This window comes from Nesoenas mayeri (assembly GCF_963082525.1).
Source record: "Nesoenas mayeri genome assembly, chromosome: 7".
Classification (NCBI taxonomy): Eukaryota; Metazoa; Chordata; class Aves; order Columbiformes; family Columbidae; genus Nesoenas; species Nesoenas mayeri.
The window spans coordinates 2259160-2286094 of record NC_137551.1 but is presented as its reverse complement, the minus strand read 5'-3'; the positions used below and the strand labels follow the sequence as shown (position 1 = coordinate 2286094).

At 46.6% G+C, this 26935-nt stretch overlaps 1 protein-coding gene across 1 annotated transcript; it reads right to left on the bottom strand.

Annotated features, from left to right (window-relative positions):
- Nucleotides 1-3247: 3247 nt before the first annotated feature.
- LOC308042369 (putative neutral ceramidase C) lies at nucleotides 3248-23171 on the bottom strand (the record flags this gene model as incomplete). Its single annotated transcript, XM_080347715.1, has 21 exons — nucleotides 3248-3437; nucleotides 4179-4267; nucleotides 5164-5223; nucleotides 5913-6062; nucleotides 6440-6535; nucleotides 7366-7461; nucleotides 8230-8269; nucleotides 8925-9019; nucleotides 11095-11210; nucleotides 11604-11685; nucleotides 11817-11921; nucleotides 13496-13582; nucleotides 14352-14477; nucleotides 15842-15962; nucleotides 16757-16834; nucleotides 17419-17546; nucleotides 17950-18126; nucleotides 18935-19084; nucleotides 19492-19571; nucleotides 21596-21750; nucleotides 23098-23171. The coding sequence occupies 21 exons, from the start codon at nucleotides 23169-23171 to the stop codon at nucleotides 3248-3250; spliced, it is 2295 nt and encodes a 764-aa protein (XP_080203841.1).
- Between the last annotated feature and the right edge of the window lie 3764 nt (nucleotides 23172-26935).

Here is a 26935-nt window from a genome sequence, read left to right as displayed (position 1 = left end):
CAACTGGCAAGGTGCCCACATTCCTGAAAATGTTCTAGGCTTTGGCTCTGCTGAGCAGCAAACTTGTTCTCCTGTAAAACGGCACTGGCACCTAGTGGCTGCTGCATTCAGACACCGCATCCCCAAACAGCTCCTTGTCGCCGTATGCCAACAGCGCACACAGACACCACGCTATTAAAGAGCAAATAAAGCCAAGGATCTTTGTCCCACTGTGGTACTTGGAGCTACTGAGTTTTCTAGACACACAAAATCGTAAAAAGTTAAAAAAAAAACCAACTCAAAAAGCCTGCACCCATTGTTGATACATAAATCAATCTGTTATAAGGTGTTGCACAAGGGGATCAGCTCTGGGACACCGGTGGGGCTCTCCAAGTACCCTAATTCTGGCTCTCAACACCTCTCCTCCCATGAGAAACACCAGCTTCCTAAAAACTCTGTTTTGGAGTCGAGCACTCGCGTTTTCAAGGGTAAATCTTACCCATGAGCACTTTAACTGCGTGATTCCATTTTACTTGCAGAAACACGTTCAGCACAAGCACTACAACAAAAAAGTTCACAGTTGGTGTAATGCAATAATACAAACAAAATGATCTGAAACAATCAAATAAAATATCTCGGTGTTGCCTGAGAAAAAACAAACTACTATTTATTTTTCCCCCCACAATGTGTTTCTTTTAGGAAAACTGTGCACTCTTGTGTAATTTATTCTAGTTTACACAGTGTAAGAAAAATGGCAAGTAAAGAGAGTTATTGTTATAATGGGATTCATTAGGCAGCACCGTTTTCAGACCAGAGCAGCTACTGTTTTCCATAAAAAAGATCTGACCCCATTTCAAGGGACTGCGATGTTTTCACCATGCACGGTCCTGCATGGAAACTGGAGCAAAGCAGGAAAAACATTGCAAGAAACTTTCAGGATCGTTTTGCCCCTTTGAGCATGGCCCAAGTCCATCCGACAGCACAGCGGGATGCTGGAGCAGCATCCTCTGCTGTTGCCCGTACCCTGCGGTCGCCACCGCTGCCATCAGAGCAATTTCACCCATAGAATGGGGCAGCCGGGACGTCTGGGTAAGTTATTAGGGAAGGACATTAAGAGCATCTTCAGGGATTTGATTCCCATTGTTGTTCTTCCAAAGCTCTTTCCTGACTCAATATTGCGACTGCTTCAAGCTGCTCCGGATGGGGATCTCTGAGACTGATTGCAGCTGGTTTAAAATGAATAATTCATTCTCTCCTACTGATTTTAAAGAGAGGCAAAATTATCTGACTGACGGTTCTCTGAAGAATTAAAGAGATTGCATACAAAATTAGTACTCATTGTTGGAGCTTATTAAACATTTACAGTTGTTTAGCTGTGAGGCACTACAAGAATCCTAAATCCAAATCTGAAAGGCGTATTCTCTTCTCCCTGTGGGCCCCAGATCTACCACTTACAGAGGCTGGAGGAGACCTCAGGAGGGACCTGCCACCAGCATGGGTCAAGGTGGTCATGGCTTTGCCCAGCCAGCTCCTGAAACCTCCAGAATATCCTCTACCCTCCTGGGGACCTTTCTGTGTTGAAAACCTTTCAGCCAAGAGGTTTTGAGACTGTCCTTCTGCCTCTTTAATGGTATCTTGGCTTTGTGCTTTGGTGGAACCCTCCACTGATCTTTCATATGGGTTGGAGGGGCACCAGGAGCCCTTCTGGTGACCTACCTGTAGGCAATTCAGGCTTTGTCCTTCAGCTCCGGGCAGCTGTTCATCCAGCCTGCTCACCTTGTGCCCTTCCCCATGCTAAAATGAAGTGGGCTAAGGTCTCTTCAGACCTGCCTCACCCACAGCTTTAATTAATCAGTTCAATTCTTACTGATTTCCACCAGCGGTACCTGAATTATAAACTGATGGTGTTGAAATCCAGCCCTGCTCTGGGTCACCTTTTCCTAGCAGCTGCAGGTTCTCCCTCACCAACAGGTCCCTCCCAAAATCCCCAACCTGCATATGGCCTCTGGCGTAACCCCAGTGCCCTCCCATGACACCCTCCTATTCAACCTCTGGCACATGTAAGTGTCCTTATTTTTTCATCATTTTGATGCATCCCAAAGTGATATTTAGAGGGTAATTTGCCATCTGTTGCCCTTTCCTGTGGTTGGAGGGCTGGTCAGGAGCTTAATGCAAGGACAGCAGTCTTTCTTGCCCAGCATTCTGCCTCTGGACCATGCCAGATGCACGATGTCTTCAGGTGATAAAATCAGAGCAAATACATGTGGTCCTTGCAGAGACTTGGGACCCTCCAGCCCATCTGTAGTTTCTTGGGCCATTTGCAATTAATTAAGAGCTTTCAGAGGGCTTCTCTTCCAAAAACTTGCTCAGCATCCCCTTGAGACTACACCACCCCACACGTGGTGGGCAGCACTGAGCCCACCCAGCACACTGTTCCGTTCAAAAGTGACATTTGTGGAAGAGAATAACACATTCTGGCAGGGAAAAACTGGCAACTGCTTCAATATTTTGCCTTGTGTGTGACTGACCTTCCTTTTCTTACCTGAGACGTCTGAGGCAGGACCTTATACAGCCCCTCTCATCAGGCACCTGTGAAACCGAGACCACTGATTTATGGAGAATTATGCACAATTCGATTCATATGGCACTTGCCCCACCACCACCCATAGTCTGTGGTAGCTTTTAACTCAGAGAATGAAGCATCAAAATGCCCTAAACCAGAGCAATTAAATGAAACAATATTCAAAACTTACCGGTGAGCATCTATCCCATTTATCCCTTTACCATCCTAAGAGGTCAGCTTTGCCCTTCAAGCACGATTGAAGAGTCTTCTCTCCTGATGTCTTGTGAATTCAGCAGGTCTTTCCAGTTTTATGGACTGGGCTCAATATTATGAACTATTTTATGGTCTGGATTAGCTCCCAATATGCACTAATTCTCCCCAAGAGAGCTTATTCACGATCAAAAGGAACTTCCTCGATGACTGAAGAAAAACAGTTACATCTTTTATTACAATAAGAATCAACTGCAACAAGATCAGTCCAGGATGGGAACTGCTTGAATGGGAATACATTGGACTAGTGAGACTGGATTGCAGATTATAGCCAAAACTTTGTGGGAAATCAAGCTTTGCAAAGCAAAAGCTGACCAGCAGCAATGATGTACAGAGTAACATTTGCCAAAAAAAACCTCCTAAGTATGTATTATGAACATCACAGGTGTCAAATCTACTGCTCAAAAGAAACAATCCTTGTAATGAACGGATCACCTACAGAGCTCTGATTTCAAACGCTGAAGATGCGCCTTCAAATGCAATAGAGACAGCAGGACTGAGAGACAGTTTTTGCCTGTAGTGCCCGAAGTAGCGAATCCTGTAGACGCCCGGCTCTGTGTCACGAGGGATGTGCCACTCAATGGTCACGTTGCTTTGACCAAGTAATCCCTTGGTCCAGTAGAACCTAGCAGACAACCCAAAAACTGCAGTCAGCAAGAAAATCCACTTGTCATTTGTTTTAATATCCCAAGAGCTCAGTAAGCGGAATGCATTCCAGTTGAGTATATTTTAAGAGCTTCTTTTAACCTTTCCTCATATATTTAAGCTATCCAACAAGCCAACCCAAAAGCCAGCAGGGCCGAAAACTATCTGGAATCACGGAAAAATGAGGCGGTGGTCCTTTTTGCAGATGAAGAATATTTCTACAAATGTTATTACATTCCCACCTCCATATCATAACACCACACAACATTACCTCTGCTCTTCTTCTTTGGTTTTTTACAAACTTCTTAAAAATCATTGACTGTTTCTACTTCATGATGCACAGCAAATCTGGCCAGCTTTTCCTTATGAAAACCCTACCGCTCTGACCCTCTTAGGTTTTCTATTCATCAACACAATGCAGCAGATGGATGGACATAGGCTACGAACAAATGGACAATGATCTTTCTGTAATTTTTGCTCTTCTTTCTACCTTTCCCAAACTCATAAGCCTTCATTGCAGAAGTTATACCCAAGGAGAAGTTGGAGTGTTATGTTCTGGACATGTTAACCACCCAAATATGGACCAGTCAGTCCCCAGAGAGCATCATCTACAGGGACAAGGCCAACCTGGGGATGGGAGCTCTGAAATGAAGCCATTTAGGGTAAACTCAAATTACTCTGTGGAGTCTACAGCACAGTGCAATCTGGTCAGGGTACTCACCTGGTGTCCCAGGAGGCATCGTTCTGCACCACCTGCCAACTCTCCGAAGTGTTGGTGTATCTCTCCACCGTCAGGAAGTTGTGTTCAGTCTGGAATAAAAATAACAGAGTGAGCCAGATGCTGAAGGGACAGACATGTCCCTACTTTCCTGTATCACTATGCTTCTGTGCGCTTCACTGGCAAACATGGTAATTACTAGTAAAAATTCTTATATTTCACTGCAAAAGCAAAAACTTAAGCTAATAAGTGATGCAGAGAATGAGCAAAGAACGTGATCATTAAAAAGAGAATGGACGGGTGAGGTGTTTGCTATCAATGTCTATGCAAGATGTGTGATGGGATCATAGAATTATAGAATAGTTTGGGTTGGAATGGACCTTCCCAGCTCCCCCAGTGCCCCCCCTGCCATGACAGGGACATCTTCAGCCGCTCAGGTTGCTCAGAGCCCCGTCCAGCCTGGCCTGGGATGTCTCCAGGGATGGTTCATCCACCACCTCTCTGGGTACCTAGGCCAGGCTCTCACCACCCTCAGGGCCAACAATTCTTTGATGAATTAGATACTTTTTCTAATTTTCTTTGTTTTCTTAAAATAATGCACCAGGCTGATAGGATGGAGACTAGAGACCACGCTTGCTATGACTGGATGGCATTAGATACCAACTAAGGAAGAGTATTTGACCTAACACACAAAATGTGTGACTTCAACTTCTGTTGTCATATGAAGAGATCACGAATGGTCCTTATCTGACCGAAATAAGGCCTCTGCCCCAGAAGCGCTCTAGTGGTATTAATTTCCAGAGCACATATTAAAGAGAGAGACTATCTTCTTCTGAACCCCCACCAAAGAAAAGAGCACAGGGAGCACAGGATCTTGCTCCTTCTGAAACCTGAATGTCAAAGATTAAAATGCATCAGACAGAGGCAGTAACTAAATATTCACTAATCCCGAAGATCCCAAATTCCAGAATTGTTGTGTCATATTTACCGCGTTCTCAGCAGAGTTCCTGGGGTTTGCACCTACGAAAGTTACTTCAGCAACCTCTGTCTGCGGGGGGAATTGAGATTTGTGTTAAAGACCGAGCACATTGAAAATGTGAAGATGAGATTTTAGTGATTTGATTGAGTTTTTGTGGGTTTTGGTTTGCATTTTTTGTTGCTGTTGTTTTTAATTATTTATAATTTCGCTTGTTGCAATAGCAGTAAGCAATTTATACTGTGATTGGTATTCTGTGCCTAACATGTAAGATTTCTGTGTAGAGGAGGGAGAGAAACAGGCGAAACTTTTAAGAGTGCCTCTGTGTCTTCTTTCTACCTTAGTGCTGGAAACAGCAATGAGATTAAACTCCTTGCTCTGAACACCTTATTTAAGTTTCAAGTATGAAAACCAAACCATTTCTGATGTTTTTATTTCATTTACATTCCACACCGGAGGCATCAAATGTGACTTGTAAAGAAATCACTGCATGATATTTGCCTATTAAACAATCAGCTGTTATTTTATGTTGAAGCAGAAGAGGAAATCTACATGTTGAATATCAAGGGCTTTTATTTTCCCCTTCATTCGCTCACTTTAATTTCACTCAGCACAATGACACTGGCATGAAAACACCCTGTCCATGACAAGAGGAAGAAGAGCAGCACCACCCTTTAGAAAACAAAGACCTTTTTCACAACAGGAATAAGAATTTAAACACAAATTCCCAATGACGTTTACCAAATCCTGGAAGCTCTCACCACTCGATACTGTTGTCTCACTTCTTGCAGCACATCTCCAAACGTCTTATTCGCTGGCGCGCGATCGGCAATGAGAGAAGGCACCAAGGTCAAGTCACCGATGTTGAAAACTGGCGGCTCTGGACCACTTGGCAAATCCTGAACTGTATTCTGGGGGAGGGAAGATGTGCTCATTTGTACACACATGCAGATAACACGTATCTCCGTGGTGAATCATACCAATGATGTGAGTTTTATATATATATATATATGTATGTATGTATTTAGATAGATTTTAGGAACAAGGGTGATAATGGAAATGAACATGCATCTATTTTCTAAACTTTGAACCCAAATCCCATAGCATTTCTCAAGTGCTATGAGACCCCCACTACGGGAATTATTTTCATACCATAGGAGAACGTCTCAAAGAGGTTTCTTATTTGGGTAGCAATCATGCAACCTCACTGACGAACAAGTATAGCCATCACCATTTACAGGGTTTAAATGTCTCTAGCATCACGTGGCATATAAAAAATGTTGATTACCGTAGCAATAGCTCTTGCAAGTCCTCTGTACAGTTGAATATAAGCAGAAAGGGTGTGTGGCCCATAAATAGTCGAGGCAGCCTCATATCGTTGAGCCTAGCAAAGGGCAAATTTGGAAAAGGAAGGTTTGAAGGACCAAGACAAGATCAGCGCTGTACCTGCGGGGGTTTATTTACTCCCTTACTGCAAGTAAGACAGCCCAATAGCTCACTTAAGTATTTCTGCTGCAGTTTCAGGTTATTCTTCCTTCTCCAGTCCATGGCAAACAAAGAGTACCGGTTGTCACTCTTCCAATTATCACAGCTCTTTCCCTCTTTTCAAGGTTTATGATTCAGGTCTTCTCCTCTCCAACTTCTTTTGGATAACCTCAGTTCTTCCATTCTTCCCTCCCAGTTTAGGGTTTCTGAACCCTACGAGTCCACCCAAGTGGTCCACACCTTCCTCAAAGCATATGATCTACCACATCTTGGGAAGATCCTTGAAACTGAGCCTTGCAAGCTATATTGTAGTCTCTTCCCCAGCAACATAGCACTATAGTTCATGTTCACCTTAAAACCCTACCACTCCAAATCCCTCTTCTGGCAATTTTGCCACTTTATGAAGATAATTTCTCATCCAAATCATCAGGAGGTTACTAAACCAGACCTGAATTCACAGGAGCTCCCTTCAGTGTGTCTGACCATTTCCAAATTAAAGCATCCATATGCACTCCCTAGCTATGGTCAAGAAACCACATTGGCCCTTGGACCATGTCATCTAGGCCAGAATAAACAAGGAGGTCTCATGATTTCTACCACAGATTCTTTAGCTTTTCATGGCAAAGGAAAAGTGCTCTAAATGTGCATAATTTCACATGAGTTATCATCCCATATGTCAAAAATCTGAATTTGGTTAAACACGTCCAATCCACAACTGTAATTGTTTACCTGGTATTCTTCATAGGTGGCAATGTAATGAGTGTAGACATTGCACAGACCTGCAATGACGACATCCATTTGTGATGTACCATGAGAATCAAACTCCTGAAAAAGGAAATAAATCACTTACCTTGTAACAACTGCTTAGTGTATATTATTATTATTAGTAGTAGTAGTATTAACCAGGACAGAACACAAAGTTGCAGCTGGGAGGGGGCTGGAAGTTCAAGAACGCAACACTACAAGTGTAATTTGCCTATATTAATGTCTCATATTCACTTCCCACAGGAAAAAGAGGATAAATTACCTCATACTCCAATAAATTCAGTACATTTAGGGTGGGGTTTTTTTTGAAGCTGTGGCCTCTATTCTCCTAAAAAAATGATGATATAACTCTATGAGACAGCCTCAGTGAGTTATGAGACAGCAGCTGAGATTAAGACGGGACTCAGACTGCAGCTGAGAATAGGATGTATCAATCAGGAAAACTGAAAACATACATTTTTCCACTTTTTTTCCCAATTGTTCTTGCGTTGCAAAATTCTGGTAGCAATTAAGGAGCTAAACCTCTCCATCCCAGAGACAAAACTCCTGCCAGCATCTGTTTTGCCTGGATCCCAGTTGAATTAACTTGCATTGGCTTAATAGATTGAAACCCCTTGGGTTTGCTTCTTTTGGGGAGGATATTCATTTCCCAGCACGTCAGTGAGCACATGCAAACTGTATATGATGCATTTAAGAGAAGGAAAACGGTGAGATGCGAGGCCCATGACCCCAGCAGGGAGGAGACAAGGACCAAGAACCGGAAGGCTCAAGAAACGTGAAGATTCACATACGCTGCTCTCTCAAGGGATGTCTTTCTCATCAACTTACTCTTTTGACAGCTTCCCGGAGCCTGCGTCCAGACATGGTCCTGGGGGTGTTAAGGGAAGAACATCAGACTCCAGAAATGCAGGGAGCTAGAGCAGAAATTGCTGGTTGGACACGCAAGACGCCACCACAAATTCATATGGCACTTGCAGCGCTGCTCAGCAACCCCAAGGGATCTCTGCCATGGGCTCAACCAAAACGCCTCAAAGCCTTTTACAGACATCATCACAACCAGGGTGAGGCTGGAGACACCCCAGGGTGGGTAGAAAAAAAGGCTGCTGGAAATAAATCATTATCCTATTCAGATGTTCACCATTGTGCCCTTAACAGTCAGTGCAATTTGCCATGTTGGTGTTTGTGGCATGAAAAAGAAAATAAAATCAAAGTTAACAAGTTCCTTTCTTTTCATCGAAACTGCATTTTGCAATGAACAGTTGAAATTATTTGGGAAGATTGTTTGCATCTCATTCATTCCCATGGCTAACTTACAGAATGGAAAACCCCAGGTAAGCAGAGAAGACAGTATACAAGAAAGTACATGCAGTGGACATATATGTGTAGTGCGTGCACAGCTGTCATATATTTGGGACAATTTTGAGCCCATGTCTCCTTACTATGTGCATGCAGAAGTACTACAGGTAGTGTGAATGCAATGCTGACGGCTGCAACACATAGAACAAGACCAAGGAAATACGTACGTGAACTCTCCAGGAACAGCAAGGATTGCCAGCGATCCAATGGCAATGATCTGAACATCCACGATATCAGGGTGCCATGGGTGAGGCCGAGTCATCTGATGTGGAAAAAAAAAGGAGCATGACTGTTGTGGGATAGTAGCAAAAAAGATAGCTGAAGCGTTTTCATTCCTACAGTCATAAATCAGGGAAATTAAGTGAGTAAATAAGGTCAGGGTAGCACCTAGAAACCCCTCACCTGCATGGGAAAAGGGCACTGTTAAGGTCAATAAGGTTGATCATTTGACCAGATGAGCAAAAGAGAATGAGTGAAATCAGAGAGCCTGATGGCAATTAGAAATGAGAGTTAACTCTGAATTAGCTGAGCAAATGTACCGTCAGCTGTGATGCAGAGGGAGAGTTTCTAAGTCACCCAGAGGGTGATGCTCAGGGAACCCTCAACCTACCCCTGACTTCAAACTGAGCAGCCCGTGCTGGAATCATCACCATATCAAACAAACCAAACTGGAATCATCGGCAAAAACACACACTACAGCAGCATTTCATCTTAAAAGAAGAAAAAAAGCTACATAAAAATGAAGAAGACTGTTAAAAGGGAATTAAGAACAACAAGAGCTCAAGGGTTGTAGCTCCAGCAGGTGAAATGCAAAATCCCACTCTAGCAAGCCAAAAAGATTTTTGAGGTGCAATTTACTGGGGGTAAAACATGAATGGGAAAACCTAGTGAAGAACATCAGAAGCATGAGGCCTGCCAGAGTATCCCTAAAAGGATGCTCAGAAGGGGTTAAAGTTGTAAGAATTAAGTGTAATTTACTCTCAGTAGCACCATCCTGGATGGAGGAGATGGGGTGGGAAGAGGCTCTGTGTTGGCATCTCTACTTATGAGAGATGAGATGAGCTAATTGAACATAAAGTGATACTAGGAAAGCTTTTAAAGAGGCAGATGAAAGGAAAAATGATGACTCATCTAGATGGCATCCTCTAAAAGTGCTCTGAAGGACCTTAGGCACAATCCTGCTCCAGTACAGTGCATTTGCCTTAACACCAAAGGTGTAGCAGGTGGAAAATGAGCCATCAAGTTTATTTTAAAGTTGTAAATTGGATTTTGGGAAAGTTCAGTAAGAACAAACACCAAGTCCTGCCCAGAACAGAACATCCCTGAGGATGGGGATGGGCTGGGACCAACAGGGCAGCAGCTCTGCAGAGGCTGGGCCTAAAGAATAGGTCTTCCCTGTGATAATGAGGCATCCCTGGGATGGGGGGCCAAGCAATGGGGCATCTCCATCCTTGCTGATTGCCCTGGTTCTTCTGGACATGGTCCCGAGGAATCTGCTGTAGCTGCAGCATTGGTCCTGCTGGGAGCAAGGATGTGCTGGAGAACCCACTTTAGGGTATGCCAGCCTAAGCCTGGTGTCATTCTACCTATGGATGAGTAAGTCTGGCATCAGCCAACGCTGTAGCTCACAGAACTATTGGACATTTGCATAAACATGACAGAAATGCAGAGAAGTCAACAGGACGTTTCCAGGGGAAGTCAAAACCTGGTAGAAACCTTTGAAGGTAACGCTGAGGAGATGGGTGAGTTCATACAGTCCTCAGAGCTCCCAAAAGGCACCACGATGAGTTACTTCATTTTGCATGGACCTGCCTGCCACATGAGAAAAAGAACAGTCCTCTCATGGATTAAGGCAAGAAACCAATGGGAGGATGGAATTAAAATCCACCCAGAGCTATTAAGATCTGAGAGGATGTCCTGAAGCCAGAGACTGCGGGGAAGCAATGCTGATCTCCATGCACCGTTGGCTTTCCCTGGCCTCATGCATGTCCCTGTGCATCCTGCTCAGGGCTATTTCACAGGCTGAGAATTGGGCCAGGGCGGATCTTCAGTTGGGTTTCTTGACCTTAATGAGAGCAGCATCTCTGGTCCCTCCCCCTGGGACACATGGAAACAATGCTCTGCAAGATGAAAATTTCTACCTCTTTCATTCTGATGAAAACTAATGACAACACATATTCTTGCTTTCTATTTTCATGTCTTCAAGCCCATGCAGATCTCTCCCTCCTTGCTCTTCACCATATGGGCTTGCACGGACAGCCTCTGTAGTGCCCTACCAAAACTTAGACCAGATCAGCAATCTCTGCACTTCCCAGGCACACAGCAGTGTATCCTTACCTCTCCGGTGCTAAAGAGGATTGGCTTGGGTTTGTGGCAGGCTTTTGTTTCGTTGGATGGCTCTCCCAGCAGCTGGTTCCGGATTTCATCCCAAAATGGATCCCCTTCTACTGAGCCTTGAGGGGGAAACATATTTTAAATGCTGTCCTTCAGCTGCCCCAGCAGCTATCGGAGAGCAAACTCATTTATTACCCACTCCCTGCTGGTCTGGGATAGGATATTTCACAGTGGCTTTTGGCTGTCTCCCATTTTTGGGGTGGTTTGAAAAGCCAGGCTTTAGCCCAGCTGAGCTACGTCTTAGCAGTCTTTGGCTAATGAGAACAAAGGCGAAAGGTTACCCCAAAGCCAGCTCTTTCTTCTCCCCACTCCTAAAAAACAACCCTTGGAGACTGTGGTTCAACCAGACACTTATGTTCTTAAATGATTCTGGGGGTTTGGATCTATTTGGGGGATGCTCCATCTTCTCCCTATTTGTACAAAGCTATATTGATATCTGTTCCCTAAATTACCTTGTGTGAAGTTGAAAGCCCCCACGCCATCAATGGTCCCCGCAGCAAAGCTGTATCCTAAGGCTGGTTTGCATGTTTTAACCTTAATCAGAATGAGAAAAAAAACCAAACCCGAGATATTTTAAAACCAGTTCCCCTCAGCATGCCAGGTTCTGCTTTAAGAACACATTTGCTCCTTCCTTACGCCTGCGTCCCGGGAGCTCCCACTCTTACCGTGTGCGTGGCGTTGAGCTCCACCGAGACATCACTCATGTTGACCCACTGGTGAGCTGAGCTGAGGGATCCTGTGACCTCTTGGGAAGCCTCTTCGTACAGCTCCTGACAGACATACAAGGTTGAAATCCTTGAAGAAGAAGAAATCAGGAACCCAGCTCTTCTGAGATTCAGCTATATGAATAATTTCTTCATTCTGTTGACACCTTCCAGTAGCTTCCTCCAAGCGTTAAAGCAAGAATGTCTTTCCCAAGCTCCTTTGTTTCTGTCATACATTTTTACGTCCTTCATGCTCCAAGTACTGCAAGCTCTACCTATCTCAAGTAATTTCTTCCCCAAAGGGCTGTGGGGCATTGGAACAGGCTGCCCAGGGCAGTGCTGGAGTCACCATCCCTGGAGGAGTTGGACAGACGGAGATGAGGTTCTCAGGGATGGACTCAATGATCTTGAGAGTCTCTTCCAACCTAAATGATTCTATGATTCTAACACAGGGAGAACACGCTGTGGTCAGCAGTTTTGGACATGCTTTTTTTTCCACAGCTGAAACACGTGCCTGTTCCACAAGGATGGCAACTTCTTTGTCCTAGTTGCAATCTTTTGGTGTGTCTCACATCTTAGACCAACCAGAAGAAATGCTTCCTATGAGAAAGATGTTCTTTGGTGCGTTCATTTCTTCGAAACACATGGACTTTACCATGCATTTACCATAGAGCTGACAGCTAAGCTGTTCAGCCCATCAGGAAATGGTTTGGTGGCACACATGCCTCAAATTGGTACATAGAAAGTGTGGCCACAAGTTAGAGTGCAGGAAGGAGCGGAGGACACGGCCTTTGAAGGCCAAGAGTCTGCAGCATTAAAAACAACAGCAATGCTTTCCATTGCCGTTTGATACAGACGCTGGGACACTGACTGGGACAATCTTTCACTTGCAAGTCACCATAAGCCTGGAGTGAGTTCAGGGCAAGGATTTGAAATGGTGATGAAAAGGCAACTGCCACTATCAAGCCTTATGCATATAACTCCTCTGCTGGATGCCTTCCAGTTCCTACAAGCTGCTGTCCCTGAAACAGCCCCAAAAAAATGTCTTTGTACTGACTACTCTCACGTTCCATGAGGTCACAGAAGGGGAACCAGTAAATTCAGGTGACTTTTGAGCCAAGACACAGGTGCTGTCCGGGAGGCCATAGGATGGAGGATATCAACTGAGCAAATGTGAAGTCAAGCAACATGAGCATCTTTTGTGGATGTTTAAGCTGGCACATTTTAAGTCCCATTTGTATTAGTTTGGAAATGTGATGTCAAAGCTGGTCAACAAATGGTATGTGGTGATGTCTCTGAGACCTTCTAGGAGTCTCCAACACAAGGAATTTTTCCTGGCATGACACCTCTGGGACATGGGCTTGGGGGGGAGGGGAAGATTATAAGGGGCAACATCCACATGAGATATCAATATACCATTAAAAGCCCAAATCAACATTTTCAAATTGCAACACCTACAATGATGTATCTAAATAAAATGGTGTGCTTTCTGAATAATCAGTTTTTCTTAAACATATAGATATGGACTTCAGAGTAATCTAAATCTACATCTACATTCAGAAAAACAGGTGCAAGAAAGTTGCTCAAATGAACATGCATTCCTATAATAACAGCATCCAAAAAAGTGAAGAATCACTTACCCTTGCTTTTGAGTAGATATTTTGCCCTATAATTCTTGTACTGTCAAACATGTCATTACCGGGACCCATGGCCATGCACATCGTTGCCTGTTAAGAAATTCATTTAAAGGGGAGTGACCAGTTAATATGGAGAACACATGGCACCACAAGGTTCCCAAGTGATTGTTATACTGTGGGAACTAATTGCCTCTTGCCAGCCGTCTCAAATTAGGGCACCGAGTGACTACACTAAACCTTTGTAGCCCAGCAAACTTCGGTTTGGGCTGAATAACCAGAAAACAAGACACAGTAAGTTCCTGAAAGAGGTATCCAGAATAGCCCCAAAAGAGGTGATTTTTGTTTTTTACGTCGTCTTCATGCACAATATTCCACCACGTGGCTCTGTATTTGCTGCTCAACCCCAAGTTTTCTCCTTATCAGAAGTTGATGTGTATGAAGTAAAATGAGGTGGAGCACAAGTGTGATGGGAGCGGCTGAGGGACCTGGGGGGTTCAGCTGGAGAACAGGAGCTGAGGGGAGACCTTCTGATCTCTGAACTGCCTGAAAGGAGCTTGGAGCCGGGGGGGTCGGGCTCTGCTCCCCAGGAACAAGCGCCAGGAGCAGAGGAAACGGCCTCAAGTTGTTCCAGGGGAGGTTGAGGTTGGATCTGGGGAACAATTTCTTCCCCAAAGGGCTGTGGGGCATTGGAACAGGCTGCCCAGGGCAGTGCTGGAGTCACCATCCCTGGAGGGCTGGACAGACGGACATGAGGTTCTCAGGACATGGGGCAGTGCCAGGGGTGGGTTAACGGTTGGACTCGATGAACTTGAGGGTCTCTTCCAATCAAAATGAATCTGTGATTTTAAGACATACTCACCCCCCCCACGGGACAGGTGCTCTGTGGGTTATTGCACGACTCCCCCGTGTTGATGCAGAACGGGCCTTTGGTGTTGGGCGACACGTCTCCCAGGTTGGAGGATGCAAAGGCAGCAACGAAAGAGCCCTGCCAAAACCAGACGTGGTCCGGTGAATGTTAGTGCCTCGCAGCGATTGCTAACATCACCCGTGGCTTTCCCTGCAGTCCAAGCAGCCAGGCAATGAGTGTGAGATGCTGGTTGATGTTTCTGAAGTGACTGGAAGGACTGGGATGGGCATTTAGGAGCATCCCAAGGGTTGGGGACAGGAAGGGCGAGGGAGAGCATGACACACATGATGCAAATGGGTTTCAGGGTGACCTTTGCACTGCTTCGGTATCCAGACAGTGTTTCTTCATCTACCTCTTCCATCTCAGCAGCAGCTCTTCCTGCCACGTGCCTCGTTTCTCACGTTGCTGATCAGATGTTAATGGAACATTGCAGCACCGTGCACAGGACTTTTCTTTCTTTTCCTGCCAGTTTTTCACCATGACTGATCTGACTGCATGAGCTAACATCGAGCAGTACTCATCAGAAGCAAGGCTGGTCATATACTGTCAGTTGAATTCAGCTCTCATAGGTACTCTCATTTTTCCCCCCTCTTTTAGAGATGGGATGTGTCAACACTAGATATTTTGGTATATTATCATCTCTTAAGCTATTTTTTGTAAGACTTCTAGACGCAATGAGCTCAGGAGACGATACAGCTAAATATTTCTTAGCTTTGCGTGCATGTCAACTTGCACCCATAACTATGCACTGGATTCAAGGCTTGTGAAAAGCTTTTGGGTAATCCACTACAAAAAGAAACATTTGCAAGCAGGAATTAGGAAGACTTCCTTCAGTTTCCATCTTTGGTGTGAACTGCACATGTTCCTCTGCTCAGAGTATTAAAATGGGAACTGGGAAACTGTTTGAAGGTGGAGATACACACAGGATACCCTCTTAATCAACTCATGACTCAAAGCATCTGTGAGGTGTGTTCACATCCACATTTATGTTTCAGGGGAAATAATGCTTTTTAAAGGATCTGTGTTTGCACTCTAGGATGGCAAATCTCCTGAATAAATCAAAATCAGAAGACAGAACAGGCTGGAAGCCATAAGAAAGAAGTGGGGCTGACCACAGATGTGATCCCATACCACAGATGCGATATATTGATTCCTTTGGATCGAGTATCCCACATGTCTTTCTAGTATTTCCAACAGTCGAATCAAAATTAATTGTGTTTATTCCTAAAATCTCAATAAATGCCACTGATTGCTAGTTTGGGAAGCCAAGAGTGCACCTTGAGACTTCTCTAGGGGAAGTAAATGAATCAAAGTGTTCATCTTTGTCCTCATTTGTCTAGTTTTAGCCTGCTGTCCTGTTTCACTGTTTGAAATAACCTGCTTTGGCCCACAGAAAGCACCAACCATCCCCGTTATTTTCAGCAGTCCGAAAACCCTCCCACCTCTCCGGGCAGCATCCCCTTGTTCTTCTCTTGTTCGAAGAGGTAAGACGCGTAGCCCATGTTGTCGCTGTTCACCAGGTGGTTCGTGTTGTTCATGCTGACCGGGTGCACGGCAAACCAGCTGAGAAGACACACATAGGAAATGCACTGTTCAATCTATATGTTGGTCACTCGTTCAATCTCTGTATTCTCAACTAACCTATGGGAATTCTCTTCAGGAGAATACAAACGCAGACTGTTGGTACCTAGGGGTGGATTTAAAAGGGCAGAGCTATTCCCATCCTCTCTCCCTTCCTGACCAGGTGGGCTCATGGCTGTGATGGTCCAGGTCTTGAAGACACAAGAATTTGGAATTTCGGACTTGAACAGACTCTTTTCTGAGCCCAGAGAATTATATTTTGGAGGGATTTTTTTTCTTGCTTCAGAGAAACAAGGAGTCAACAAGGTTAAAAACCACACCAAACCACTTTGGAACACTTTGATTCTTACAAAAAGGAAACCCCTCCTCTTCCTCTCAATGCAGTCAGACTCCCACTTGTGACTGCTAAACGAGGAAAATGCAATTATGGCTTTGTTACTGCATGTTACTTCATTAGCCCGGCCTTGAGCTCTGAACTTTGCACAGCCGAACGCTGCCCCGCACACCTGTTGATAGGATGGGTGTCATAAATACTGCCTGTGGGAATGGCATGTTTCCCACAAAACATGGGGTGATGAAGAAGATAATGAAGAGGTAAGAAGCCCAAAGGGTCCTAGAGATGCCAGGGCAGGGATCTGCTTGGAGGGGCACAACAAGGAGGTTTTTCTGCACCCCTAAAGGGAAGACCAGCTATGGTCATCTTCCCCAGGTGCCTTTGGGTCATGCCAGGAAATGTGAGGATTTGCAGAAAAGCATATGACTTTGGTGGTCAGTACCTGATAAGGCCTAGCTCCTGTCCATTCTCATCTATCATCTTCAGCATCACCATTTCTTTGTCTGTGTTGGCTGAATATCTGGATGAAAACAAAGTGGGGAAATCCCATTAGCACCAGAGCCACGGTCACATTCTGCATCGCTCAGACGTTTTAAATCTCCAGGAGGTTAAGCAGGGAAATGAAGAAGTTATTAGAGATATTACCAGACCATAGTTAGACCTTAGAGTAGCATCTGCAAAGATAAGGGAAGAGTTATGGTTGTTGCTGACCCCAGGAGCTGCTTCTCCAGGGGATGGAGAGAGGAGCTCCCTCTAAATACTTAATTTGTGCACCAAGGATGGCTCTGCCATCTGACTCAAATGGTGAAGTCTTTTTTCCCCCCTTTTTTTAACAAAGCATATGGGCCACATCCCTGACCAACACCTCACATGGCTGGAGGGGGCAACCACAACTTTCAAGCCCACTCTTGCAACTAATTTTTGGGGATGCAACCACCCAAGCATCCAGGATGGCAAGAGTGTCATTCTGCCATGGTCTTGGCTCCACGTTTTCAGCCATCCTGTGAATGAGCAGAAACACCAGCTACAAGATGGCTGGGTCACGGTCCCAACCGAAGGGTCCACTTCAGCCTTCTGTTTCTTGCCCACTTGAGGAGCTTTTACCTGCTTCGTTCAGACGCTGGGTTCTCAAGGTAGGAGAAAGGGCTTCGGTTCATCTGGCTATTTTCTACAGTGCCTCTGTTTATGAAAAGCCTTCCTCTCTTCATGTTCTGATGTGCTATATCAATGCTCTGAAAAACAGGAAGGCAGGGAATAGTAGTCCGTGCATGTAAGGCATATGTGAGAAAATCTTCGTATGTGGAAAATCGTTCCCTTCCCTCCCTGCCTGTCTCAATCATTTCTTGGGAATTCGGAGACTTTTTTATTTTGTATATCTTTTTCTTAAGTAGTCTAAAATTCTAGAAAATTATGATAATATTTGGAAACCACTCACAACTGTCTCTTTCTCAAGAAAGACTTCAAGGCTTCAGGTTTTTGATATGGGAAGCATAAAACCACCTCCAAATGTGTGTTAGGACCGCAACATTTGGAGGTACTACCATCACAGCACGAGCTCCAGTAGTCCCAAACATACCTCCTCCCACCTTTTCTGCATTAATGAGCTCTCATGTCAACAGACTGGATGACACCGACCTTTACGATGCCGTTCACGATAGCGTTGAGGGACGGTCTGATTAGCCCTTTGCTGGTGATCCAGAAGAGGGTGTACTGGAAGTAGCCGCCAGGCCCTGAGTGTGTGTGGGTGCCGCTGAGGATGACATTGTCCTGTCGGTACAGCTCGCCGTACTTGCTCTTGAGTTTCTCAAGCACCTAAGAGGAAGTAGATGGTCCCAAAAAAACCTTTTTCAAGCCCAAAAGCTATAGAGATTTGTTTCAGCCCTTGCAAAAACCCCAACAATTCATCCTCCTCCTTGCTCTTCTCTTTCTGCCCGATACTTTTGTACTGCTGTCACAAGGTTATAGCGGTAGACGTGGCAAGAGCCTTAAAACAAAGTCTGGTAAATGAAGACCTCTATGGCCAACCTGCACTGAAGACCAGATCATCCCCAGTTCTCGAGCACCTCCCTCCTCTGTGGTGCTGGAGACCCAGCATTGCACAGGCCCTATGATACAATCATAGATTCATTTTGGTTGGAAAAGACCCTCAAGATCATCGAGTCCAGCCACAACCCATCCCTGGCACTGCCCCATGTCCTGAGAACCCCATTCAACCCCTCCAGGGATGGTGACTCCAGCACTGCCCTGGGCAGCCTGTTCCGATGCCCCACAGCCCTTTGGGGAAGAAATTGTTCCCCAGATCCAACCTCGACCTCCCCTGGCGCAACTTGAGGCCGTTTCCTCTCGTCCAATCGATGATAATGTATCTGTGATGAGAATGTATTAGTGATAATTTTTCCACTGAGAGAAGCACAGTCAAAGTCCAGCCTCATTTGCTGAGGAATCAAAAGCTCTTCTTCAGCAGAGACATGACGTCTCTCCAAGATCATGTTGCAAGGAGATCCCAAAGCAAACAGCCAATGTGCTGCCGTGCTTGATATTATTTAGCAATGACTACAACCTTCATGCTAATACCAGCTACAACCCAGACTGTGCCAATCATTCATCTCCAGCCACGTACCTCCAGTCTCAGCCTCTGAGACACCATTCCTATGTCAGCACTGACAAACACCACTCGCCTGGAGTCATCGAGGTCTGCCACGATGAAGGCTCGACTGTAGAGGCGCGTGAGAAGTCCACCACCCACCTGCTCTGGGTTGGCGTATCCCATCTGGAAGGGAAGAGCCCCATCAAGCCTACACAGGCAAAATATTGAGCAACGTGTTCATTTGCCTGTGTTCTTCTAAGTTAATTTGCCAGAGGGTCAGAGGACTCGTTCAACATATGAACACTCAGAATTGCAATTATCTTGCCCTGTGATTGCAAGGATCATTGAATCAGAATGGTTTGCGTTGGAAGGGACATTGAAGACCATCTAGTTCCAACCCCCCTGTCACGAGCAGGGACATCTTCCACTAGGCCAGTTTGCTCAAAGCCTCAAAGAAATTCCACATAATCTTTGAAGATGACAACCGTTTGGCAAGGAAGAGCCACTAAACCAGAAGTCCCACAAAAAAATACCCAGAGGTGACAAAAATCAGTTTTTTACCAACCCTGTGTTCAATTCCCCCAACTTACCAGAGGAATTTCTGCCACAGGTCCCGTACAGTCAGCTCGACCTACGCCCAGTAAGTAGTTTGCTGGTGATTTGCTGGAACCTATAGTAAGAATTAATAGTAGATTAGTGGGCACACGATGCTGATGAGGCATTTGGGACAGTAAAGTGTGGACCAGGCATGAAGAACCACAGAGGGAGCTCATGAGATGGGGTCACTGGACTGTGTAAAATGTGTCAAGATTCACAGCGAGGGGGAAACAAGCCCATCTTCGCTGATTAAGTTCTCCAGGTCCACCACTACCATGCAGGAAAGAGATTTGAGGCTATAAGAGCTGTTTTCACACACAAAATTCAGCTCAGTAGCAATGAGAAAAAGGGGACAGTGTGCCAGAAGCTACTGGAAAAGGATTAGAGAAGAAAGAGGAGGGTATCTGTATGTTGCCCCGGTGCCTCCAACACATCCCATGTCCAGCGCTGGTGCCCTGGTCCCAGTGGAGGATCATGGTGGAGCCAGCAGAAGCTCAAAGAAGGGAAAAGCAGCTCTGGGGAGTGACCTCCAGGCAAGTGGTGAGGAACAGGACTCCCGAAGGACATCATGTCTCATCCCAGCTGTCATGAAGGTGCAGAAGTCCTTCTACAGGATGGACAAAGTGCCTGGATAAGCTCATGGAAAAAGTGGCACTAAGTGGCTATTATGTTTAAAACATATATATCTACATATCAGGAAATCCCAGAACCACAAATCACTGGAGGCTGAGATAACGCTGTGGGAAAATGTTTCTGTGTTCTCACTGTCTTCCCCAGCCAGCTGCTGTCACTGGGGACAGGGGACACTTGGTCTTCGAGACTGACCTTTCCTAGGCTGTCACTTAAAGCAGATGAGAAGTGAAAGGCACTGGCCGCAAGCTGACCAGGGGGCATTGCTCTTGTTTAAAATGCCATGAGTGAACAGTGCTACCCATTAAAATTACTGTTCCTCCGCCTTCTCCTCCAAGAGCTGTGACACAGAGGGGAATCACTTGTGCACAGCTCTTACATGCTACAACCTAAAAACATGAAGAAAGTGTGAATTACATCCAATTTGAGACCAAAATCTAGAAACTGGAAGGTCCCATTGCTGACATGTGGGGCGATGCCCCATCTGGGCCAGGGGAGACACCAAGCTCTGGGAAGGGGCTCCCGTCACATGGGAATACCAAAAGCTTCATAACGTTTTCTTTCCCCGTGAGATTTTATCTCTCTAGAGGACAAGTATGGGTTACATTAGAAGTGAATTAAGAATTAACTTTGGGCAGCTCCCTACGCTCACCAGCTCCACAGCTGGTGATGGAGCTGGAGGTGCTGATGGGCTGAAATGGGATTGCAACAGCTGTGCAGCCCCGTGGTGCGATGCTGGGACTGAGGGGCCCTTGGAACCCCTTCTGTGTAGAGGAAAGAGGGAAGGGAGGGTTTCTGGATCCCTGCAGCCAGCCCACAATGCTGTGCACCCACACTCTGAGAGATGCTTGTGCTGGATTTGACCACCACAGTCCTACTGCAGAGACCAGCAAGAGCATCGTGCCGTGGCTGTGCGAGAGGACACGCACAGGGGAGATCACAAAATCACAGAACAGTTTGGGTTGAAGGGACCTTCCCAGCTCCCCAGTGCCCCCCCTGCCATGAGCAGGGACATCTTCACCAGCTCAGGTTGCTCAGAGCCCCGTCCAGCCTGGCCTGGGATGTCTCCAGGGATGGTTCATCCACCACCTCTCTGGCCAACCTGGGCCAGGCTCTCACCACCCTCAGGGCCAACAATTTCTTCCTCATGTCCAGCCTGAATCTCCCTCCTTTAGTTTAAAACCGTCACCCCTTGTCCTATCACAACAGGCCCTGCTCAAAAGTCTGTTCCCATCTTCTCTATGGACCCCTTTTAAGTACAGAAAGGCCACAATAAGGTCTCCCCAGAGCTTCTCTTTGCGAGATGAACACCCCAACTCTGTCAACCCGTCCTCCCAGCAGAGCTGTACCAGCCTTGGATCATCTTGGTTATGGAGGCTCAGCAGCGGCCCAGCGACCCTCTACCCACACCTCTTTAATTTAATTACCGCAGCGGACACACACTAGAGGAGGGTGCGACGGTGGTACTGGAAGAGCTCGACTTGCTACTGTGGCCTGTGATGAGGAAGTGGAGGACGAGGAGCACCACGGTCACGGCTATCATGAGCACCAGGCAGATGATGAGGATCACCTCCAGGCGGGAGAAGTAGCACCTGGACCTCTTCCCACACATGGCGGGGACACTGTGGAAGCACAAAGGAGCTCATGGGGAAGGCGGATGGGACAACCCCGACATCGGGCACATCCCACCCTGTGCAATGCATCGCAGCCTCAAAGAGCTGGTGATGGTTTGTGTCCCTCATCCTGGTGTCCGAGTTGGCAGCAGCAGCCGTGAAGATGGGAAGTGGAGATCTATGTTTCAACCTGCTTAAGACAGCAAAAATATATCTCCTGCTAGCAATCCCCACTCCCAGTCATGTGGCTCAATAGGATGGAGTGAGTGGCCAAATTAATGATCCCACATTTCCCAGGACACTTTGCTCGCTCTTTTTAAGAAGTCTTTAAAAGACCAAACAACTCACAATCTTCCACCAGATCTACGTTCACTGAAGCTTCATGCGAAGCTTCATGCCGCAGCGTCTTTGCTGCTGCTCGCATGCTCAGAGCACATCAGAAAACAATATTGCCACCATAATAAAGCTCAATTTAGGAAAAATAACTGCTGAAAGGAGAATTTACTGTCTTGGAAAGGTTGCAGTGAGAAACAACATCACTAAAGAGCTAAGTGATCACCCAGGCTTGTTATAAGTGACCTTTCTTATCAGCTGCTTTTGCCATGGTAAGATACAGCAGTCATGATCGTTGCTGAATTTCACCTGGAAAATTCTCTAGTGGCAACAAATATAATCCTGCAGGTTTCCTTCCTCCTTTTCCCCCCACCAAGCCAGTCACAGGGCACAGCCACCCATCCAGATAGTCGGTATCACAGCACCAGCCTGGAACACCTCTCCACAACACGCAGTTAGAGTTCTCCTCCTCCAACTGATTCAGCTGCCCAAGTCATACTAACAGAAGCAAATGCTAGTCCTAAGAAACCCCAGTGAAACCCCGTGCAAACTTACCTGAGATCCCTGGTGTGTCCCAGCGCCTAAAGGGAACGTCTCCCAGCTTGAGACCTGTTCCAGGATGAAAAGTTCAGCTGGAAAATTATCGCTGTTATAGACCTGTGAGTCAAGCGCTGCGCAAGATAAGAAGAAACCAATCCATAATTCTTACTGCACAAAGAGACAGTTTGTGTTGTGCTTTGATTTGTTTTTTTCTAATGTGTTTATTTTAAGTCTCAAATGTCACCTGCCTCTCTAAAATAACCAGGATTGCATCGATCAGCTCCGGTGCATGAGGAATTTGGGAATGGGGCTTTTTCCCTCCTCTTTGCTTCATCGCAGCTGGACCAGCATCTGGCCGGGACTCCTAATCCTCAAGGAAGATCAGTTCCCAGGGCTCTACTAGAAAAAGAATTGCAATACAGGATTGCATTTTAAGTGCATTTTAAGCACTTCAGTGTGAATTTAAGGCTGGGACCACCTCACACATTATCCTTCCCGCTCAGCTTCCAAACGTCTCGGGAGGTTCGGTTCTCCTCTTTGGTCGCCGTGTCTCCCATGCACACTAACGCAGGGGTTAATACTCCAGCCCGCACCGAGCTCACGCAGCCTGAGTCATCGCTCCAAGGTCATGTTCAATATCGCCTTTTAACTCAGCAATTTTTGGACTGGCTGGTGGGGAGAAGCGGGATTTACTGATATGTTATCTCCTTGCTGCAATACTGAAGCTTGGGTTGAAGGGACCTTCCCAGCACCCCCAGTGCCCCCCCTGCCATGAGCAGGGACATCTTCACCAGCTCAGGGTGCTCAGAGCCCCGTCCAGCCTGGCCTGGGATGTCTCCAGGGATGGTTCATCCACCACCTCTCTGGCCAACCTGGGCCAGGCTCTCACCACCCTCAGGGGCAACAATTTCTTCCTCGTGTCCAGCCTGAATCTCCCTCCTTTAGTTTAAAACCAACACCCCTTGTCTCATCTCAACAGGCCCTGCTAAAAGTCTGTGCCTTTCCTTATGCAGTAAAGGTTGTGCTTCAAATGATGTAGGAGGAGTATTCAATCCACCTTTATATATGATCCTTTAGGAAACAAACAAACAAACAAACAAACACCAAATTTGCTTAAAAATGTAAATGAATGAAGCATTTGCTTTTCTTTCTGTGCCTCATCTTCTAGTTTCTCACCCCTCTGGAGCAAGACCAGATCATTTCAGAGAACTGACCCTTTCCAGCCTGCACAAAGCCAGCATTTCCTGGTCTTTCAGAGAGCTCGCTTTGGGCAAGCCGTCAGAGCTGTGGCCATAGAAAGCTAAGCTCTTTATAAATACATAGGAGACCACATAGGAGACCTCTGGGAGCTGTCTGAAATGGAATCCCTCCATCCTGCTCTTCTGATGTTGGCATGTGGGAAAGGCGATGGGGAAAATCACAGAATCTCAGAATGTCAGGGATCAGAAGGGACCTGGAAAGCTCATCCAGTGCAATCCCCCCATGGAGCAGGAACACCCAGATGAGGTTACACAGGAAGGTGTCCAGGCGGGTTGGAATGTCTGCACAGAAGGAGACTCCACAACCCCCCTGGGCAGCCTGGGCCAGGCTCTGCCACCCTCACCAGGAACAAGTTTCTTCTCATATTTAAGGGGAACCTCTTGTGTTCCAGTTTGAACCCATTACCCCTTGTCCTATCACTGGTTGTCACCGAGAAGAGCCTGGCTCCATCCTCCTGACACTCACCCTTTATATATCTGTAAACATGAATCAGGTCACCCCTCAGTCTCATCTTGTACAGCTCCAGAGCCCCAGCTCCCTCAGTCTTTCCTCATAAGGTAGAAACAGTCCCTGAACACTAACCAACTATCTTGGGCCCCTTTACCTTCAAATCACCACAGACATGGAGGAAAGGTACGTGCACGCCAAGGAACTCCCACCTGCCCTTGGCCTCCCAGGTGCCCCTTCCACAGGAAATTCCAATTTAAGCAGGTCACAGAAGAGACTAAATACTCTTTGCTTTCCTTCCTTTTCTCTCAATCCTCGTTTTAACCCTGAATTTATCATCTCACAGGCTTTCCGAAGGGAAGGACGCAACACTCCACCAGTGGTGCTTCAATATCGCTCCAAGCAACGCAAGAAACCTAAAATCCGTGTGTTTTCCCTCCTCCCTCTCATTGTCACGGTCTTCAGGTGGTCTCCAGGTGTGATTTGTTCCAGCTTTAATACTCACTCTTGTCTGGGGCTCGGAGTGGAATCTGTCCCCGCCAGGAATCAGCCTGTGTTTGCCGTGTCCTACCTAAGCCGAACAAGCAAAAGAAGCTCCACCTGCTAAAAACAGTAAATGAAAATAATGATTGAAGTGGTGTCCTGGTGGACAGCAGGGTGACCATGAGCCAGCACTGGGCCCTTGTGGCCAGGAAGCCAATGGTACCTGGGGTGGGTTAGAAGGGGGTGGTCAGTAGGTCAGAGAGGTTCTCCTGCCCCTCTGCTCTGCCCTGGGGAGACCACACCTGGAATCTTGTGTCCAGTTGTGGCCCCTCAGCTCCAGCAGGACAGGGAACTGCTGCAGAGAGTCCAGCGCAGCCACCAAGATGCTGGAGGGAGTGGAGCATCTCCCGTGTGAGGAAAGGCTGAGGGAGCTGGGGCTCTGGAGCTGGACAAGAGGACACTGAGGGGAGACTCATTCCTGGGGATCAATATGGAAAGGGAGAGTGTCAGGAGGATGCAGCCAGGCTCTTCTCGGTGACAACCAGTGACAGGACAAGGGGCAATGGGTTCAAACTGGAACACAAGAGGTTCCCCTTAAATATGAGAAGAAACTTGTTCCTGATGAGGGTGGCGGAGCCTGGCCCAGGCTGCCCAGGGGGTTGTGGAGTCTCCTTCTCTGCAGACATTCCAACCCGCCTGGACACCTTCCTGTGTAACCTCATCTGGGTGTTCCTGCTCCATGGGGGGATTGCACTGGATGAGCTTTCCAGGTCCCTCCAACCCCTCACATTCTGTGATCCTGTGATTCTGTGAACTGCCTCCACCAAGGCAGACGTACAAAATCCTCCTCTAGGGCATCTCTGCTTTTCTGGTGTGGCTCATTGTCAGCAGGACAGCAACACGACCGTCCCATTTTCCCACGCCCAAATGGGTTTTGGGTGACAGATGAGACACATCTCAGCATGAATGGCCCAAAGCCAACACGCATCTGCTGCTTGTGCTGGTAAAATGCAGCTGCCTCGCACACCTCGCACACCGGCTCTTGAACGTCTCCAAAAGGCCCTCCTGGAGATTCATACCAATTAATTAAACTCATTAAAAAAAAGGAGTCCAGAAGAGATGAACCAGCTGATATAAGTCACTGTGCATGAATAGCTGGGAAGAGGACAGATCTGCTGCGTAATCTGGCTGAGTTTTTGTTTGCCTCTGCTCTGGGGAGTATCAAAAGGGTGGATGGGTAATGAAGAGCCTTGATGTTCCCTTAAAAAGAAACGAACAAACACAAGAGCCCTGCATTGCTCAGGCTTTTCTTTATCTCATTGGGATATTTTGTGCCACCATCTTCAAAACCAGCGAGTCTGGCTGGGTTTCTGCAGCCACTGAAGCCAGCGGCACCAGCCCTGCATTGTCCGGGTTTGCAAACCTTCGCCTTCCTGGGAAGCCGCTGCAAATCCACCAATGTGCTGACCAATTCTCCAGTGGGATCAGGCATGGAAACTTTGATTCAAGCCTGTTTGCTGAGCCACGGGCAGTTCCTGAGCAGAAAATTGGAACAACCACCCTCTCAACATGCGTATAGTGCTTGTACAGAGCCAAGAGGTTCACCAAAGCCTGGGATCCTGGATGTCAGGAGGGAAAAGCAATTATGAGGCCTCTTAGATAACGTTGTTTGTTTAATAAAGAATGGCCAAAGTCCTTTTTACACGGACGCACGAGGATTCTGAGGGCAGGAGATAACGCTTCTGCACGGAGCTGTCAGCACAACGCCGCTCAGGCTTTGGCAAGGACACACCGGGGTGAGCCAGGCAGCACCACGTGTGTTTTCTTCCCCACCTTTCCTGGTCTCAACACTCCCACGCCTGCTCCAAGCAGCAGCAGATGGCTCCACTGGAGTCCTGGCCGTGATGGCCATGCTGGGGTACAGCCCCATGACCAGGCTGACCCAGAAGCACCAAGTGGCAGCACAAGATCTCTCTTGAGACCTCTGGTTGGTTGCCCAACACCTGAAACATAGTTATTTCCTTCTGGAGCATCTTCTGCCTCCAGAGGCCAATGCAGCGATTCAGGTGTTTCACCGAGATCTGAGGTGGGGTTAAAGCTCCTCAAGTATTTCTTTGGAAAGCTTGAGCGT